Raw genomic sequence first — 17,960 nt, 5'->3', positions numbered from 1 at the left:
ATAAAAAAATAAACAATTGGTTACTTTATATATTCATATCAAATCCACCTTCTTCGCTTGAATCAAAACAAAAGAAGGCAAAATTAGGTAAATACATATACAAACATAAAAACTACAAATTCATTTTTTTGCCAGATATAAAAGAGGGACATAAGATATCAAAGGGACAGTCAAACTCATAAATCGAAAATAAACTGACAACGCCATGGCTAAAAATGAAATGGACAAACATACAAACAATAGTACACATGACACAACATAGAAAACTAAATCTAATTCTATAAAAGATGTATTAAGTCGACATCGTAGACATGTTCTTTTTGTACAATATGTATTCCTATTATACTGCTATCAGTCTGCCGGTTAGAACAGTTGTCACGTTATTGTGTCACTTTACAAACGGTTGTAATAGTTCAATGGTTTAATTGTAAAACTTTTGGGGATGTAACATTAAAATTTAGATTATTTAAAGTAGCTTTACAACAATGAAACAGAAATCAAAAGGATCGCTTGGGAAACAGTACAGAGGTAAGTGTTAACAATTGTGTATTAAAGGAGGAGCGAAAGATATCAAAGGGACAGTCAAACTTATGAATAAAATATAAACTGACACCGCTATGGTTGAAAAAAGAAAAAGACAGACAGACAAATAATAGTACACAAGACACAACATAGAAAACTATAGACTAAGCAACACAAAACCCCATAAAAACTGGAACTATTGAAGTCATTAATAAATGAGAAAAGTTGGACCAGGGTTATACATGAATACTAGTATGAAAATGTTAAAAAAAAAAGTTATCACAGCGTAAATATATACTTTAAAAATTACGATTTTGTTCTATTTTTTTCTTAAATGTGGACCTATTTTATTTTTACATATTTTATTTTTATGATTTTATTAGTGTTTCAATTTTATGCATTTGCAAATGAAACAATATAATATATTTTTTTTATCTAGTTAGTTAAATATGAAGGTGTATTAAAAGTCGACATCATTGTTCTCTTATATTAAATTTATATCCAAGTTATGATGAAACTAACTCACCTGTCAGCAGATACAGCAGTAAAAAGATTCTCCTCATTTCAAATCTTTATTCAAAGTCCAGAAAAAGTTAATACTGAAACTCACATAATGGTGCTCTCACTTTATTTATCAAGTATGGTAAGTTATATGCTTAATTCATTTCCAATTCACTTTTGAAATGAATATTGAATTTTCAGGCGAACCAATAGCTATCCTGTGCTAGTGATAATTAATCTATTAAATTATGGAAACAAAATTTACAAACATAGTAAACACATGTTGTTATTGTCAGTTACATTTGAATTTAATCACACTTTTCGAAATTTAAAAAAATATATTTAATTTTTGAAGCATATTGTGTTGATGACTGGTAACTTAAGGATGAATTATTTTGATTTTTCAGTCTAGTTGAAATCTCGTCATTTAATAATCTTTAAAACTTGTGATTCAAGTGGAAAATATAAATTAATTTAATAAATATCATAATCATACTAAACACTGTCAATAAATGTATTAACAATAAGTAGTTTTTAAGTAATAAAGTTTTTCAAATTTTATTACCAATCAAGCCAGTCTTTTTAGCCAAATGTTGAGAAAATGAATGACATGTACATTCCATATTACTTTTTTTTCAAATTTCTTAAATATGTATTTTGTCAATCATTTAGAACAAAGAAGTTGAAATAATATGCAAATTGTATTTAAAACAGAGAAAAATCTCAAAAATTGACAGCACGGTAAATTTGACAGGAAAAAGGATAAAACTTTCTTATATTAACACCTATCTTTAGTTTTTTAAAGTTAAATTTATTCAGACTGACAGTATGATAAAAATGTAATTGTGGAATTGTGATTTTTTCACAATAATAGTCAAAACATGGGTGAAAATTGATAAAGAATGGGATACTTTCAAAGGGACGTACCAAAAAAAGAATATGAAATATGATTTTTTTCTTCGTCATTTATTTTTTTGCTGTCATATAAACCCAAAAAATCAGGTTAGGAAAAAAATTTCATTTTAGAAATGATTGGGAAAGCAAACCAATGACACATAACACGAACGGACACATAAAGGTCAGCATTGTGACAGGTGTTATATAATATGTTAAATTATAAATTGCAAGAATACACAATTTGCCATCAAACGGAATTCACTAACGGCATATAACATCATTATATAACACTAGGAATATTATCATCTTAGATGTAGTTGGCAAAATGTTTTTTTTTTAATTTTGGGTCCTCACAGGTCTTCAACATCGTTCTTTATTTGGCCTTTAAATTATTCAAATTCGAGCGTTCATAATGAGTCTGTTGTGAACAAAACGTGCATATGACGTTTCTATGACGAATTCATTACATTATATTACATTAAGCAACCAATAGCTATCTAAAAAAAATTAACTCGTTAGAACAACTGTAAAAATGTCCACTAAAAAAGTGAAATTATGATCAGTACAGAAAACGCATAAAACAACAGAACAAAATAAGGTGTAACTGGAAGTAAGTCTTATGTCTCCTTTCTGAAACATATGCCTACAAAGATACTACACTTAAAGTACAATAAGCCTTAAACATATACATACATTTTTACATAAAAATTATATATGTTTATGATTTGTTATTAAACTTATCTCAGTATCAATCAGAATAATTCACGCTCATTGAACACTCACTTAACGTCACCCATGCGATAGCTATTATACCTGATATGCATTTTATTTGAAATAAAGGTTTATCTATAGCATCTATAAATTAAGAATTAAATATTAATTGCGCACCTTTTTAACTACAGTTAATATCTCGATTTTTAATCGGAATTATATAACAATCAGCTTTTCTTTTGTCAATATGCATACACCAGAAATATTTCAATATTTTTTTCTTGTCACAAATACGTATATATTTAAAAAATGACTGGTTGTCTTTCAAAACTATTGTTCAAATAGATAAAAGCAAAATACTGAATAGACCATAAAAACGAAGTGCACTTTAATCAGTTTTAAAAAGAGTCCACGATACGAATGATAATTACACATTAATTATGCATATCATATTTCAGAACCATCTTACATGTTTTTCTTTTCTGTTTTCTGTTTTAATGAATTACTAGTATATGTTTACACATTTTGGACTGTTTGGTCCTCATTTTTGTCATATTAACCACATATGTATGTTTAAATTGATCACCAGACTTTGTCAATATAACGATACAATAAACAACTGTAATACACCTTAGAGGTATAGCTAGTTATAAAAGCAGATCTAACTTACGATTTTCCTCGGGAAATTCCAGTACTAAGTCAGGAAAATGAAATGTTTTTCCTTTTGTTCCGTTGTTTGATAAAATCTTAGTTTTATTATGACAGTTGTTATGGATTTCTCCCTTTTTCAATTCACCTTGTAATACGCTACTTTTTAATTCTTCTGTATTTTGTCTTAATTTATTTGAAGAAATACATTTCCCTGTCTAAAGCTCTATAGCTGAGGTTTATCTGCAAACTAATTGCTTTGATTAAATTACCTTAGTTTTTTTTTAATCAGAAGTGTTTGTCGTTTGTAACAGAAATCGTTTGATAAATGAATATACTGTAAATTCAGAAATAATTACGATGTTTTTATTATTGCAAAAAATGCAAAAGATTTATAGTCACAATAATTTAAACCTGCTTTTTGAAATTTTCATATGAATAACAGAGGATTTTTCTCAATATCGCAAAATAAAAAAAAAACCATTGTAGTCTAAAACGACAAAATCACAATAATAAATGCACGCAATAATTTGTGAATTTACAGTAAATTTAGGTGAGGGTACTCAAAACATCGATCAATAAATACATCCAAGCAATTTGTGTTTTGAAAAAAGACAACTGTTATCAAAATGATGATTGAAATAACATATGAGGTTCACATTGACATTATTTGATTAGTATATATCAGAATGTTTTAATAAATCTGATAGAAGGTTAAGGAAATAAAGGAGTTACAAATGAGAAATGTTACAAAAGTAAAGTATGTTTGTAGGATAAAATCCACATAATGACATTGGGGAAAAAAAGTTCTTGAAATGAATTAGGGGATACAAGTATGTTGTTGTAAGTAAATTCTTATACTTGAACTCCCAGTTCCAAATTTGACAAAACATTTTGATGTTTGTTATCTATAGTGGAAGATATTAGCAAGCAAAATTGAGAGAAGTGTGAAATGATGAAAGCGTGAAAATTAGCATGAAGCATATCATTATTATATACATTTTAAGAAAAAAACTGCTGGCCATAAAAAAATCATTTTTTCAAGATGGCCACGACCTTTTTCAAAAATGACTGTCTTTCCAGTTTGAAAATACTTATTTTACTGGGAAGCTTTTTTTCCCTTTTTCAAGTGAAACATCAGGTTTGATGGCTATATATTCCTTGAATGTGACGTATTTAATAGAAATAAATATTTGACTTTTCAGTGTTTGTGCATGCACGAAAATGTAACAGAATTCACAAATAAAAATTTTAACTATTCACCATTTACTTGGTGCTTTTGGATTTTTATTGATATTATGAACTGGTTTGAAAACATTTTAATGTTATCAAACAAAAGCATTTATCAATTTTGCGCGTGTTTAAACTATTTTTAGACATAGAGAGTGAATTTCATTCATTACCAGGGCACAATGATGTAAATTGTAGTTCATCTAACAGACGAGGATTTGAATTTCGTAAACATAGTTCGTCATTTAATTACTCTAAAAATCTATGCTGTTTAACCCCGCCACATTATCTATGTATGTGCCTGTCCCAAGTCAGAAGCCTGTAATTCAGTGGTTGTCTTTTGTTTATGTGTTACATATTTGTTTTTCGTTAATTTTTTTTTACATAAATAAGGCCGTTAGTTTTCTCGTTTGAATTGTTTTACTTTATCTTATTTGGGGCCTTTTATAGCTGACTATGCGGTATGGGCTTTGCTCATTGTTGAAGGCCGTACAGGGACCTATTGTTGTTAATGTTTGTGTCATTTCGGTCTTTTGTGGAACGTTGTCTCATTGTCAATCATACCACATCTTCTTTTTTATATTACCAATTTAAGTACATGTAATAAAATTAACGGTACCAACTTTCTTGCACCAGATGCGCATTTCGACAATACATGTCTCTTCAGTGATGCCACTGTTTGAAAACACGCCAATTCAGTTGGATTGATCGAGCATTCGATGGATAAGGTAAAAAAAAAAGTGTTTAATTTTCAAAATCCCGGCCAAATACAATTATAGTTGAAGAAAACCCACATGGCTAGGCAAATTTATTAGGATTGGCCAGATTTGTACGGAAAAGATGAATTTATCGTTAGATTTGGTGAATAGTACATTGAAATGGCTTGATTTAAAAAGAAATGGTGATATTTTACAAAAAAAAGTGGAGGGACTTGTGCCCTCGCTGAAGCCGATACTGCAACACATAGAACGTCATATTGCTTTCATGTATATTCAAATGTACCTAGGACTAGACAGGCGCATCTGATAACTATGTGTGTTTTCCTTGAATCATTCATGTCTAAACGCAGAAAATATAGTTCATGACTCTGTGTCGTTCAATTATTTGTGGACTGTATTAAGGAAAGAGAGTCGTCTCGACCATACATGTAGTTGATCTTTTGGCATTCAATTATGAATCTATAAGAACTTCTTGAGCTATCGGTCGTACGCTCAGTTTATGAGTCAGATATCGTACATCACAATCAGTCCATATCAAGCATGACACCGGCTGTTTTCTGTCCAGATCGTATTAATTATGCTCGATGGTTACTTATACATCCCAGAGATATGGCTTCCCTTCACGAATATCACCAACAAGGTGGCAATGGAATTTGCAAAATGTAATTTCATGGTACGTAGGCCAGTCAGTTGTTTTCTAATATCACAACTGATCAGGCACAAAAACAGAATAAAGCAATTGTGAAGGGCGATGTCGGTACATTTGTACCACCGACGATCTCTTTTAATACGATGGATAGTTAGAAGTCAGTAGACTGGTAGATGAATTTGAAAGATCTAGTGGTTTGAGTCATTCGTTAACAGATGAAAGACACCATAAAGACTCTAATAAACACAAAAGGATTTCTTTGAAAAGTATCAAAGGCTTTCAAAAGTGATGATAGAGTTTGGAAATCTATTTTTTTTCTTTTTCTAGAACAGTTATCAGATTGGTACACAATTGACTCTTTTAATGAAATTGTGTTGACTCAGAGGCCGTATATAAACACCAAAATATTGGTTCCGAACAATATGCAGATCTGTTGAAGCAAAAGCAAAACGACGGAAAATCTGCGTTTTAAAATCAGATAAAAAAAGAACTATTTTCTTTTAAAGCCGTCAAATGAAACTAGAAATGTCCTTGTCAAAAGAAAAAGCTGCAGAACATGAATAGTGATTCCGATCTCTTTTATAGACTTTTAACTTCTTGTTATAGTAGACAGTTTGACTTGGACGACTTCTTTATCCATGAAAACCCATTTGCTTCTTTGTTTTTGTCTATGGATGTCACAGTGTTATTAGATTGCAGCAAATTGGTATGCTTAAAACATTATGCAATTTGCCATCAACTGATTCGAATTCGGAGCATTTAGCGTTAGTTGGCCACCTATAGTTAATTCTTGGCCACCATGTGCAAAATAGATGATGCTTATGCAAAGGTTGTCATGCTGCCTTACATAAAATCTTGCACTGATAAATATTTCAGAGTAAACGTTGTATTTGATGTTTACTAAATTATTGGTGTAAAGGCTTGACCCAGAAAAGATACGTGTGCTGGTGCTAGACGGAAAGTTGTTGGTTCTGGAAGAGCGTCAATGGTTTGGAGTAGTCTCTATGAAGATAACAACAAACCGTAATTGTGCAAGTGTCTAGCCGACATGATTGCTTATCTTACTGAAGGTGAGATATTCTTTTCAATTTCAATGCGGATACTTCACATGGCCAACTATACATTTATAACCACGAACCAGCAGATACACGTATGTTTGTCCATGATAAGTTTCTTGACGAAAATAGTTGATAGAAGTAAATTTAGGTAGAACGGACACAGATTTAGTAATATTAGGGATTGCAGATCTCGCAGTATTAGTTATAGGCAAAATGGTGATAGTTTTTTGAAGGAATAAAGACATAAGGAGGCTTCATGTTCATGACATATAAAATGATAAATGTGAATGTGACACTGTGTCAGCATTTGGTGAGAAAGTGTAGAGATCAGCTTGGCAGATATAGGAAGTATTCACGGATGTAACGAATGTTTTTCTCTGAATAGAGACACAGCCATGGCCATCATAGAAGCATTTGCTTGCATCATGTACGGCAACATCAACATTTGCTGTTTACAAGGCACACTTTGAATTATTTGTCAGGAAGTAACGCCCTTATGAATGACATGTGATATGTGCTATTCGGCCTACCAGAGGTTCTCTTCCGGAGCACATCAAAAGAGAAGCATATCAAGGTGGATTCTACTGGATGTATGCATTCAGCGAATGTACGTACCAAGTCATGAACATTGGATTTGGATGAAAAAACAAACAATGACATTTGAAAACCAACATGGATTTCTTTGGCTGCCTTTGCATCCTCGTATCAGGAACTTTGAATGCGGATGCAAAAATTATAGCGGTTTTGAAAACTGAAAACGCTACCGTTCTGACCTTCTATGTAAGGGTTTGTGTATAGGCAACTGTCAGATAATTAAAAGAAACACAACCTGTCTATTTGAACTCTTGTAAATAAGAAGAAAATGGAAAAACAATGAAGTTTTTAACTTTTTTGCCGCCATTTTAGAACTGGTGGTAACTTTTTCGTCATGTATGCATTGTTTAATCGTACTGTAGTAACAGTTATCTAAGTTTTATCACAACTAACATTGGATTTTACCTACAAAACAGCTTTCGAAGGATTTCCAAAAATGTAGCCATTTTCAACGTTTTGCAACCATTTTGGAACCGGGAGTATCTTTTTCGTCATGTATGCACTGTTAAATCGTACTGTAGTAACAGTTATCTACGTTTTATCACAACTTTCATTGGATGTTACCTACAACACAGCTTTCAAATGATGTGCTTTACCTACAACACAGCTTTCAAAGGAAGTGTTTTACCTATAACACAGCTTTCAAAGGATGTGTTTTACCTACAACACAGCTTTCAAAGGATTTCAGAAATGTAGCCATTTTCAACACTTTTACAACAATTTGGAACCGGAAGTTTGTTTTCGTCATGTCTGTATTGTTTAATCGTAATTTAAAAACAGTTATCTACGTTTTATCAAAACTTTCATTAAATTTTGACTACAACACAGCTTTTGAAGGATTTCCGAAATGTAGGCATTTTCAACGTTTTTGCCACCATTTAGGAACCGAAAGTCACTTTTTCGTCAAAAAAATGTATTGTTTAATCGTACTTTAGGAACTGTTTTATCAAAACTTACTTTTGATTATACCATAAACACAGCTTTCAAAGAATTAACGAAATGTAGCTTATTGGATGTGACGCCATTTGCAAAATGAGCGGTGGCCATCTTGAAATTTTTTTTACGGCAGCAGCTGATTTTTTTAAGTATCGTTTAGTCAACCACTATACCAAATTTTATGCTTGTATCACTATTTGCACAATTATATCTATAATATCTCCCACTTATATTATTATCATGTCAATGATTGTTTGAAAGATTTTGATACGGATAAAATTATTATAAATTTATACATTTAAAACGCATCAAAAATGCTAGTCACTTTTTTATGTATTCACTTTGAATGTTTAAAATTTACAGCTTGTTAACAGAACATTGACAGGGGCCTTTTATAGCTGACTATATGCGGTATGGGCTTTGCTCATTGTTGAAGGCCGTACGGTGACCTATGATTGTTAATGTTTGTGTCATTTCGGTCTTTTGTGGATAGTTTTCTCATTGGCAATCATACCACATCTTCTTTTTTATATAGCAACATCAATTATATTCCATTCCAACATGGAAGTTATAACTTATTTGTTAGTATCCATCAAGAACTAAACGTACGATAGAAGTTTTGGCACTCAAACATCAATAAAAGAATTGCATAAAAAATAAACAATTGGTTACTTTATATATTCATATCAAATCCACCTTCTTCGCTTGAATCAAAACAGAAGAAGGCAAAATTAAGTAAAAACATAAACAAACATGAAAACTACAAATCCTTTTATTTTTTGCCAGATGTAAATAAGGGACGAAAGATACCAGAGGGACAGTCAAGCTCATAAATTGAAAATAAACTGACAACGCCATGGCTAAAAATGAAAAGGACATACAGACAAACAATAGTACACATGACACAACATAGAAAACTAAATCTAATTTTATAAAAGATTTATATAATCGACTTCGTAGACGTGTTCTTTTTGTACAATATGTGTTCCTATAATACTGTAATCAGTTTGCAGGCTAGAACAGTTGTTACGTAAAAGTGTCACTTTACAAACGATTTTGACAGTTCAATGGTTTTATTGTAAAACGTTAAGAGATGTAACCTTTCGATTCAGCAATGTGACAGTATTTTCTCTGATGTATCAGTTATATATCAAATCAAGAAGATCGCTTGGGAAAAACATAATGCAGAAACATTACGGAGATAAGTGTTAACAATTGTGGTTTGAAGGAGGGGCGAAAGATACCAAAGGGACAGTCAAACTCGTAAATAAAAAAAAACTGACACCGCTATGGTTAAGAAGAAAAAGACAGACAGACAAATAATAGTTCACAAGACACAACATAGAAAACTAAAGACTTAAGCAACACAAACCCCATAAAAAACTGGAACTATTGATATCAATAACGAATGGGAAAAGTTGAACCAGGGTTGTACATGAATACTAGTATGCAAATGTAAAAAAAAGTTATCAAAGCGTACATATATACTTTTAAAATAAAATTTAAAAGTTACGATTTTGTTCTAGTTTTTCCTTAAATGTGGACCTATTTTATTTTTTCATATTTTAGTTTAATAATTTTATTAGAGTTTCAATTTTGATGCACTTGCAAATGAAAGTTTATAATAAAATATCATTTTTTTAATCTAATTAGTCAAATATGAAAGTGATTATTAGTTTCATTTTTTATGCACTTGCAAATGAAACTTTATAATAAAATATCATTTTTTTAATATATTTAGTCAAATATGAAAGTGTATCAAAATTTGACATTGTTGTACTCTTATATTAAATTTATATCCAAGTTATGATAAAACTAACTCACCTGTCAGCAGATACAGCAGTAAAAAGATTTTCCTCATTTTAAATCTTTATTTAAATTCCAGAAAAAGTTAATACTGAAACTCACATAATGCTGTTCTCACTTTATATATCAAGTATGGTAAGTCATTTGCTTTGAACACCTGAATTAATTTCCAATTCACTTTTTAAATGAATATTGAATTTTCAGGCGATAGCTCTCTTGTGCTATTGATAATTAAGCTCTTTAATCGTTGGAACACAATGTACAAACATAGGAAAAACATGTTGTAAATGTCAGTAACATTTGATTTTAATCACACTTTTCGAAATTAAAAACAAATATATTTAATTTCTGAAGCATATTTTGTTGATGACCGGTAACAGAAGGATGGATTCTTCTGACGTTTCAGTCTTGTTGAAATCTCGTCATTGAATTATTCCCAAAACATGTGATACAAGTTGAAAATATAAATAAATTTAATGAATAAAATAATCAAACTTAACACTGAATAAATGTATTAACAATAAGTAGTCTTTAAGTAATAAAGTTTTAAAGTTAACACTTACCTTCAGTTTTTTTAGTTAAATTTATTCAGATTGAAAGTATGAAAAAAATTAATTGGGAACTGTGATTTCTCTCACGATAATAGCCCAAAAATGGATCAAAATTGATGAAAAATGGAAAAATCATCAAAATGGGGTACTTTCAAAGGACCGTAGCAAAAATAGAAGTCCACACCAATATGATTTTTTTCTACACCAATTATTTTTTTGCAGTAATATAAACCCAAAATCCGGTAAGGAAAAATATTAATTTTAAAAATGTTTGACTCCTCAGAGGTGTACATCCTTGAGTGTAATTGGGATAGCAATCAAATGACACATAACACGAAAAGACACATAGAGGTCAGCATTTGTATGTTAGTTTAGTTTAAACAATATTTTATTCAAATAAATTGAATTGGATTGGGCAACAGGCATAGCCTATGTAAGCCCTCTCCACATTTGTATGTTGACAGGTGTATTATAGTATGTTAAATTCTAAATTGCAAGAATGCACAATTTGCCATCAAACGAAACTCACTAACGGCATATAACATCATAATATAACCATAACAGTAATATTATCTTAGATGTATTTGGCAAAAAGTTAAACCCTTTTCTGAATTTTGGGTCCTCAATGGTCTTCAACTTCTTTCTTTATTTGGCCTTTTAAATTATTTAGATTTGAGCGTTCATAATGTGTTGTGAACAAAATATGCATATGGCGTTTCTATGACGAATTTATTACATTTTATTACATTAGGCAATATAGCTATCTAAATTTTTTAACTCGTTGGAAAAACTGCAAAAATGTTCACTTAAAAAGGCTAAATTATGATCAGTATAGGAAACAGCTAAAACAACAGAACAAAATAAGCTGTCACTAGAACCCAATTTAATGGTTTTTTTTAGCATTCAACATCTTTGCAAGTTTACATTCCGATTTAATGCTTAGTTTTACAATTAAGACAAAAGGATAAAACTGGAATATTTCAAGTTAGCTATCAAATATCTTCTTGTATATAGACAAAAAGCATATTTGCCACAAAGAAAGAACTGTGAAAAGCTTAAAGTTTGCCCAGAATTAACAGGAATTGTTTTTATTTTGTGTTCGTTCAAATATTCTTCATTGATATCATTTTTTAATAAAAACAAACCTCATGCAAATATATTATTGGTTTTTTAGTACACAACATTGATAGTTTGATTTTCACTATTCAAAGTTTAAATATTATTTTTTGTATATTCGGTTTTCGTCAATTGTTGGACCTCAATTTATGCATTTATTTTGGGGAGCCAGGTTTTATTCGGATTTTATTTTGTACTGATCTATTTTTGCCTTTCAACTTTTTATTAAATGATTTTGGATAATTTTCTTGTAAATAATCTCTATGAAAAATGGAAACTTACGCTTACAAAGATACCACACTCAAAGCACAATAACTCTTTAACACATACATACATTTTTACATAAAACATATATATGTTTATAATTTGTTATTAAACGAATCTCAGTATCAACCGGAATAATTCACGCTCATTGAACACTCACTAGACGTCACCCATGCGATAGCTATTATACCTGATTATGCATTTTATTTGTAATAAAGGTTTATCTAAAACAACTTTAAATTGAGAATTACATATTAATTGCGCACCTTTTTAATTACAGTTAATATTTCGATTTTACATGGAAACTATATAACAATCAGCTTTTCTTTTGTCAATATGCACACACCAGAAATATTTCAATATTTTTTTCTTGTCACAAATATATTAAGTTTTTAAAAATGAATGGTTTTCATTGAAAACACCATGGATAAAAGCAAAGTACTGAGTTAACTCTAAAAAAACAAACGCACCTCACGTTAAGTCCTAATTTAGGGGAGATAATTACACATTAATTGTGCATATCATATTTCAGAACCATCTAACATGTTGTTCTGTTCTGTTTTAATGAAATATATGTTTACACAGTTTGAGCTGATTGGTCCTCATTTTTGTCATATTAACCACATATGTCTGTTTGAATTGATCACCAGACTTTGTCAATATAACGATACAATAACCAACTGTAATACAACTGGGAGGTATAGCTAGATATAAAAGCCGATTAAACCCACGATTTTCTTCTGGAAATACCAGAACTAAGTCAGGAATATGACAGTACTTTCCTTTTGTTCCAATGTCTGATGAGGTCTAAGTTTGATTATACAGTTGCTATGGATTTCTCCCGTTTTCAATTCACCTTGTAATACGCTACTTTTTATTTTTTTTTTTTTTTTTGTCTAAATTTATTTGAAGAAATACATTTCCCTGTCTAGAGATTTATAGCTTAGGTTTTACCGCAAACTAATTGCTATGATTGAAATTCCCTTAGTTTTTATATCGTTTTATGTCGTTTGTGATAGAAATCGTTTGATAAATGAATGTATTCAACATAAGCAATTAAGTACTGTAAATTCAGAAAAAAATACGATGTTTTTATTATTGTGAAAAATGCAAAATATTTAGGGTCACAATAATCTAAAACTGCTTTTTAATTTTTTTCATATAAACAACAGAGAATTTTTCTCAATATTGCAAAATAAAAATTGCATTTTAGTCTAAAATGACAACAATCGCAATTATAATAAATGCACGCAATAATTTCTAAATTTACAGTAAATTGCGGTAAGGCTAATAAAAACATCGCTAAAAAAATACATCCAAGCAATTTGTGGTTTTAAAAAGACAACCCTTATCAAAATGATGATTGAAATAACATATGAGGTGCACATTGGCATTATCTGATTGGTATATATCAGAATGTTTTAATAAATCGGATAGAAGGTTAAAGAGATAAAGGGGTTACAAATGAGAAATGTTACAAAAGTAAAGTATGTTTGTAGGATAAGATCCACATAATGCCATTGGAAAACAAAAAAGTTATTGAAATGAATTAGGGGATACAAGTATGTTGTAGTAAGTAAATTCTTATTCTTGAACTCCTAGTTCCAAATTTGACAAAACATTTTGATGTTTTTTTATATATTATTAGCATGTCAATTTACGATTGTTAGAAAGCCTGTTCAAATTATAGAATTATATATTTTTCTGATAGCCTACGAACCACAGGCATTTTTTTTACTTATATTTTAAAATGTTAAACTTTATTGACGAATGTCATCTACAAATAAGTTCACACCGTAGAAATTGTCAGCCGACTCCTTGTTAACGTTATTTCACTTTGATGTTGATTTTTACCAATTTTGAACTTTTTTGTCTTAAATCTTTTTTTTTTTTGTTAATTTATCATATTTTATTCAAATCTATACATTTGTTAGTTTAAAACATCAAGTACCGGTACCTTATCCCGGCGTCGTTAACATTACTTTATAACATATATATACAGCTGTTACTTTTTTGTTAGTATTATACATACAATTTTCCATATTTGTAAAATTATATACCATATCATATATATCAAAAAATGAAGTTTACCATTTAGATAATCAAGCAGATAATATAACAAATGCACAGGTTATGAAAAAATGTGTAATGTAAGTAGTTGAAGTCATAAAAAATAAATATGTATAAGATATATATTTTTAAGTATGTCCGTAGATTATTTTATATTCAAAATTATGAAAAGAAGAGAAAACACAAAAAAACAAAAAGAAAAGAAAAAGGAAAAAGAAACAAAATTAAATAAATAAGTAAATAGATAATTGAAAGATAAATATTCAATTTCCAGTAAATTAAAAGTGTTTTGTTTGTTTTTGGTTATTTATTTGCAGAGATGAATTATGTAGTTCTTTATCATGTGAGAAACAATATATCATATAACAATTACATTTCAACTGATTTATGTACACATAAACAATGTAAAACAAAATATCTGATCATTCATCGAAAAGTATGGCAAAAGCATTCCAACTTTTGTCAAAAATATCTACTCTTTTATTTTTAACAGCAATTAATTTTTCAGTGTTGTATAAAGATTTTATTTTACTTTACACTGCCTACATTGATAGAGCTTTCTTAAAATATTTGAAAATATATTGTTTTATCTACATATAAATCAATTTTTCAGCATTCCCCCTAAATGATTGTGTAATATCCCCAAATAGAAAATATTTAATGGTAAATGGAACACTTATACCTTTTGACAAAAACCATGAGTCAATTTCATCAATGAATGTTTGAACAATCTCACAATTCCAAAATAAATGTACAATAGTTTCTACTTCTTCTTGACAAAAAGTACAGTTTGGGTTGTCAGTGACCTTAATTTTATTCAAAAATTTATTAGTAAAATTGTGAATGGAAATGGGGAATGTGTCAAAGAGACAGCAACCCGACCAAATAAAAAAACAACAGCAGAAGGTCACCAACAGGTCTTCAATGTAGCGAGAAATTCCCGCACCCGGAGGCGTCCTTCAGCTGGCTCCTAAACAAATATATACTAGTTCAGTGATAATGAACGCCATACTAATTTCCAAATTGTACACAAGAAACTAAAACTAAAATAATACAAGACTAACAAAGGTCAGAGGCTCCTGACTTAGGACAGGCGCAAAAATGCGGCGGGGTTAAACATGTTTGTGAGATCTCAACCCTCCCCCTATACCTCTAACTAATGTAGAAAAGTAAACGCATAACAATACGCACATTAAAACTCAGTTCAAGAGAAGTCCGAGTCTGATGTCAGAAGATGTAACCAAAGAAAATAAACAAAATGACAATAATACATAAATAACAACAGACTACTAACATTAACTGACATGCCAGCTCCAGACTTCAATTAAACTGACTGAAAGATTATGATTTCATCATATGAACATCAGGCACAATCCTTCCCGTTAGAGGTTTAGTATCATACCATCATAACATATATGAGAAGAACATAACCCGTGTCATGCCAACAACTGTTTTTTAGAATAAATGTGATTAGTTCCGACTCAAAGACCTTATCAGTGACTCAATATTAACGCCAAAATATGCAATCTTTAATGACTTGACAACAGTATCGTAATTATATCCCTTCTTAATAAGTCTATTCAAAGGTTTTGTAAGTTTCTGAGGTGAATACTGACACATTTGTGCTTTATAAAGAATATTTCCATAAAAAATTGGATGTGAATACCTGAACGTATAAGAAGTCTGCATGTTGAGCTATATTTACGAATGATGTCTTTATACCGATAATAAAATTTAGTAAATGTTTTGACTAGTTTGTGATATCGAAAACCCTGGTGTAATAATTTTTCAGTAATACATAAATTTCTCTCGTTAAAATCTAAAACATTGTTACATATACGAGCGAATCGTACAAGTTGAGATATATAAACACCGTAAGATGGTGACAAGGGAAAGTACCTAAAATATGTTGGTTAGTTCTATATTGTAACCACTGTCTTAAATCTTAAACATTATGATAGACAGATTGAAAGTTAAATAAGCAAACATCTTCAGTAAGACAAGATCTGCAATTACGACAATATATTGGAAATAAATCATTCGACATCTCCTTGGAATTATTATTCTTTAATGTTGATTCTTTTTATCATTTTTAATTTCCATGATAAGAATTATAATAGATAGATAGACTCTTTACATCACAAAACAAATCATCAAGCTAAGATCTATAAACAAGTTGCATTTCATTGATACAGGCAGTAGGCTGTCACTCTTTATATGAGTGGTTGCCTAGTGGCTGTCTATAAATAAACTCATCATAGATATCAGGACTAAATTTAGTATATACGCCAGACGCGTGTTTCGTCTACAAAAGACTCATCAGTGACGCTCAAATCCAAAAAAATTAAACAGGATGAGCATTTTGTCAGTTTTGTTTTGTTTTGAGCAAAAATTAAAGAAGATAAAGAAAAGCTAAGCAGACTAAATACTCAGCAATAGCAGAATTGTTTGTCATGAAAAACCAAAACTACAGAAATTCAAAACGGAAAGTCCCTTATCAAGCGAGCAACATAGACTCTTTAGAGCTTCTAGTAAAACATGTCCTTTATTCAAACACAACCTAATTATTTATCCTATATTGATGACAATTCTACAAGAAAATCGTCAAGCATTGCACTCGCACCCAGTTTCAATTCTTTGGGTATTCTTGCCATTCGCTTATGCCCGCGTCACACTGTCCCGATTTTTACCCTGATGGCAACACGATTATAGAAATTTTCAAAATCGGGACTAATCGTATCAAGATCAGGCTAATCGTAGTGCCATCTTTAATCATCTTTAACCATCAGCCACTTTTTCTAGCCTTCGGGGACAACTTCGGGAAGGGTTGTAAATATTTTAACATGTTGAAAAAATTCCCGAAGGTGCGTCCGATATTTAGGGTTCGTATTGAGTTCGTATTACCATCCTCATCATCGTTATGTCACCGGGAATGCATCTTTGAACATCGTATTGCATTCGTGTTTCCATCGTTTCCATCGGGCAGTTTTGACATAATGATGTCTACACGAATGAATCACGAAGCTACCCGAAGGTCTTACGAAGGCAACATGACTTCGTGAAGACCTCAAAATCCTGTCGTGTTGCCATCTAATTATAGTACGAAGGCGACAAGATGGAATTACGACGGCAATAAATCCAGCTAAATGTAAGTTAATTTTCGCTCTAAAATACATTTTAAGTGCCATGCGCGATATGCATTGGTCAGTCTAATACGATAGTTAAGAAAGACGCTCACAAAACATGGAGCTCATATCATATGATTCTATGAGAACAATAAAGACGACAGCGTTGTTTCTATTAATTCAAATGGAACAAGAAGAGCAGCTATTACAGGCTCAGGATTTACTTTTAGAAATAAAATATTATTTTTGTCAAATTTTCATATCAAGTAACAAAATGAAAAACATAAACGTGCCTCGTACACCAACACTGCAGAATTTTTCTTCATTATTCTGATTTTTTATGTATTGTCTGAGATGTTGTCACATGAATGTTTACTCCATAACCATTTTGTTTTCTGTATGTCATATTTTGCCGCATTTGTTGCTTTCCCAACACCCCTCATTTTGTCTATATTATTAGGATAATCTCCTGGAAACAGCTCTTTTTTAATAAAAGGGATAAACGAACCCATTACCTTACCTTTAAGATAGATCAGTTTACATGAGCATAATTATGGGTGATT

General features: G+C 30.5%; 2 protein-coding genes across 2 annotated transcripts in view; both read right to left on the bottom strand.

The window, feature by feature from the left end:
• The window catches only part of LOC139487528 (uncharacterized), a 49,084-nt gene extending 47,905 nt beyond the window's left edge, over window positions 1-1,179 (bottom strand). The window contains exon 1 of the mRNA XM_071272393.1: window positions 1,049-1,179. Within this exon, the coding sequence (XP_071128494.1) occupies window positions 1,049-1,085 (37 nt within the window). The 5' untranslated portion in view covers window positions 1,086-1,179. The remainder of the gene's footprint in view (window positions 1-1,048) is intronic.
• Window positions 1-17,960, bottom strand: part of LOC139489445 (spermatogenesis-associated protein 20-like) — a 243,655-nt gene that overhangs the window by 121,788 nt on the left and 103,907 nt on the right. The window lies entirely within an intron of this gene.

This window comes from Mytilus edulis, chromosome 9 (assembly GCF_963676685.1).
Source record: "Mytilus edulis chromosome 9, xbMytEdul2.2, whole genome shotgun sequence".
NCBI lineage: Eukaryota > Metazoa > Mollusca > Bivalvia > Mytilida > Mytilidae > Mytilus > Mytilus edulis.
Note: the sequence above shows the minus strand (reverse complement) of the source record. Positions and strands in the feature narration are given on the sequence as shown.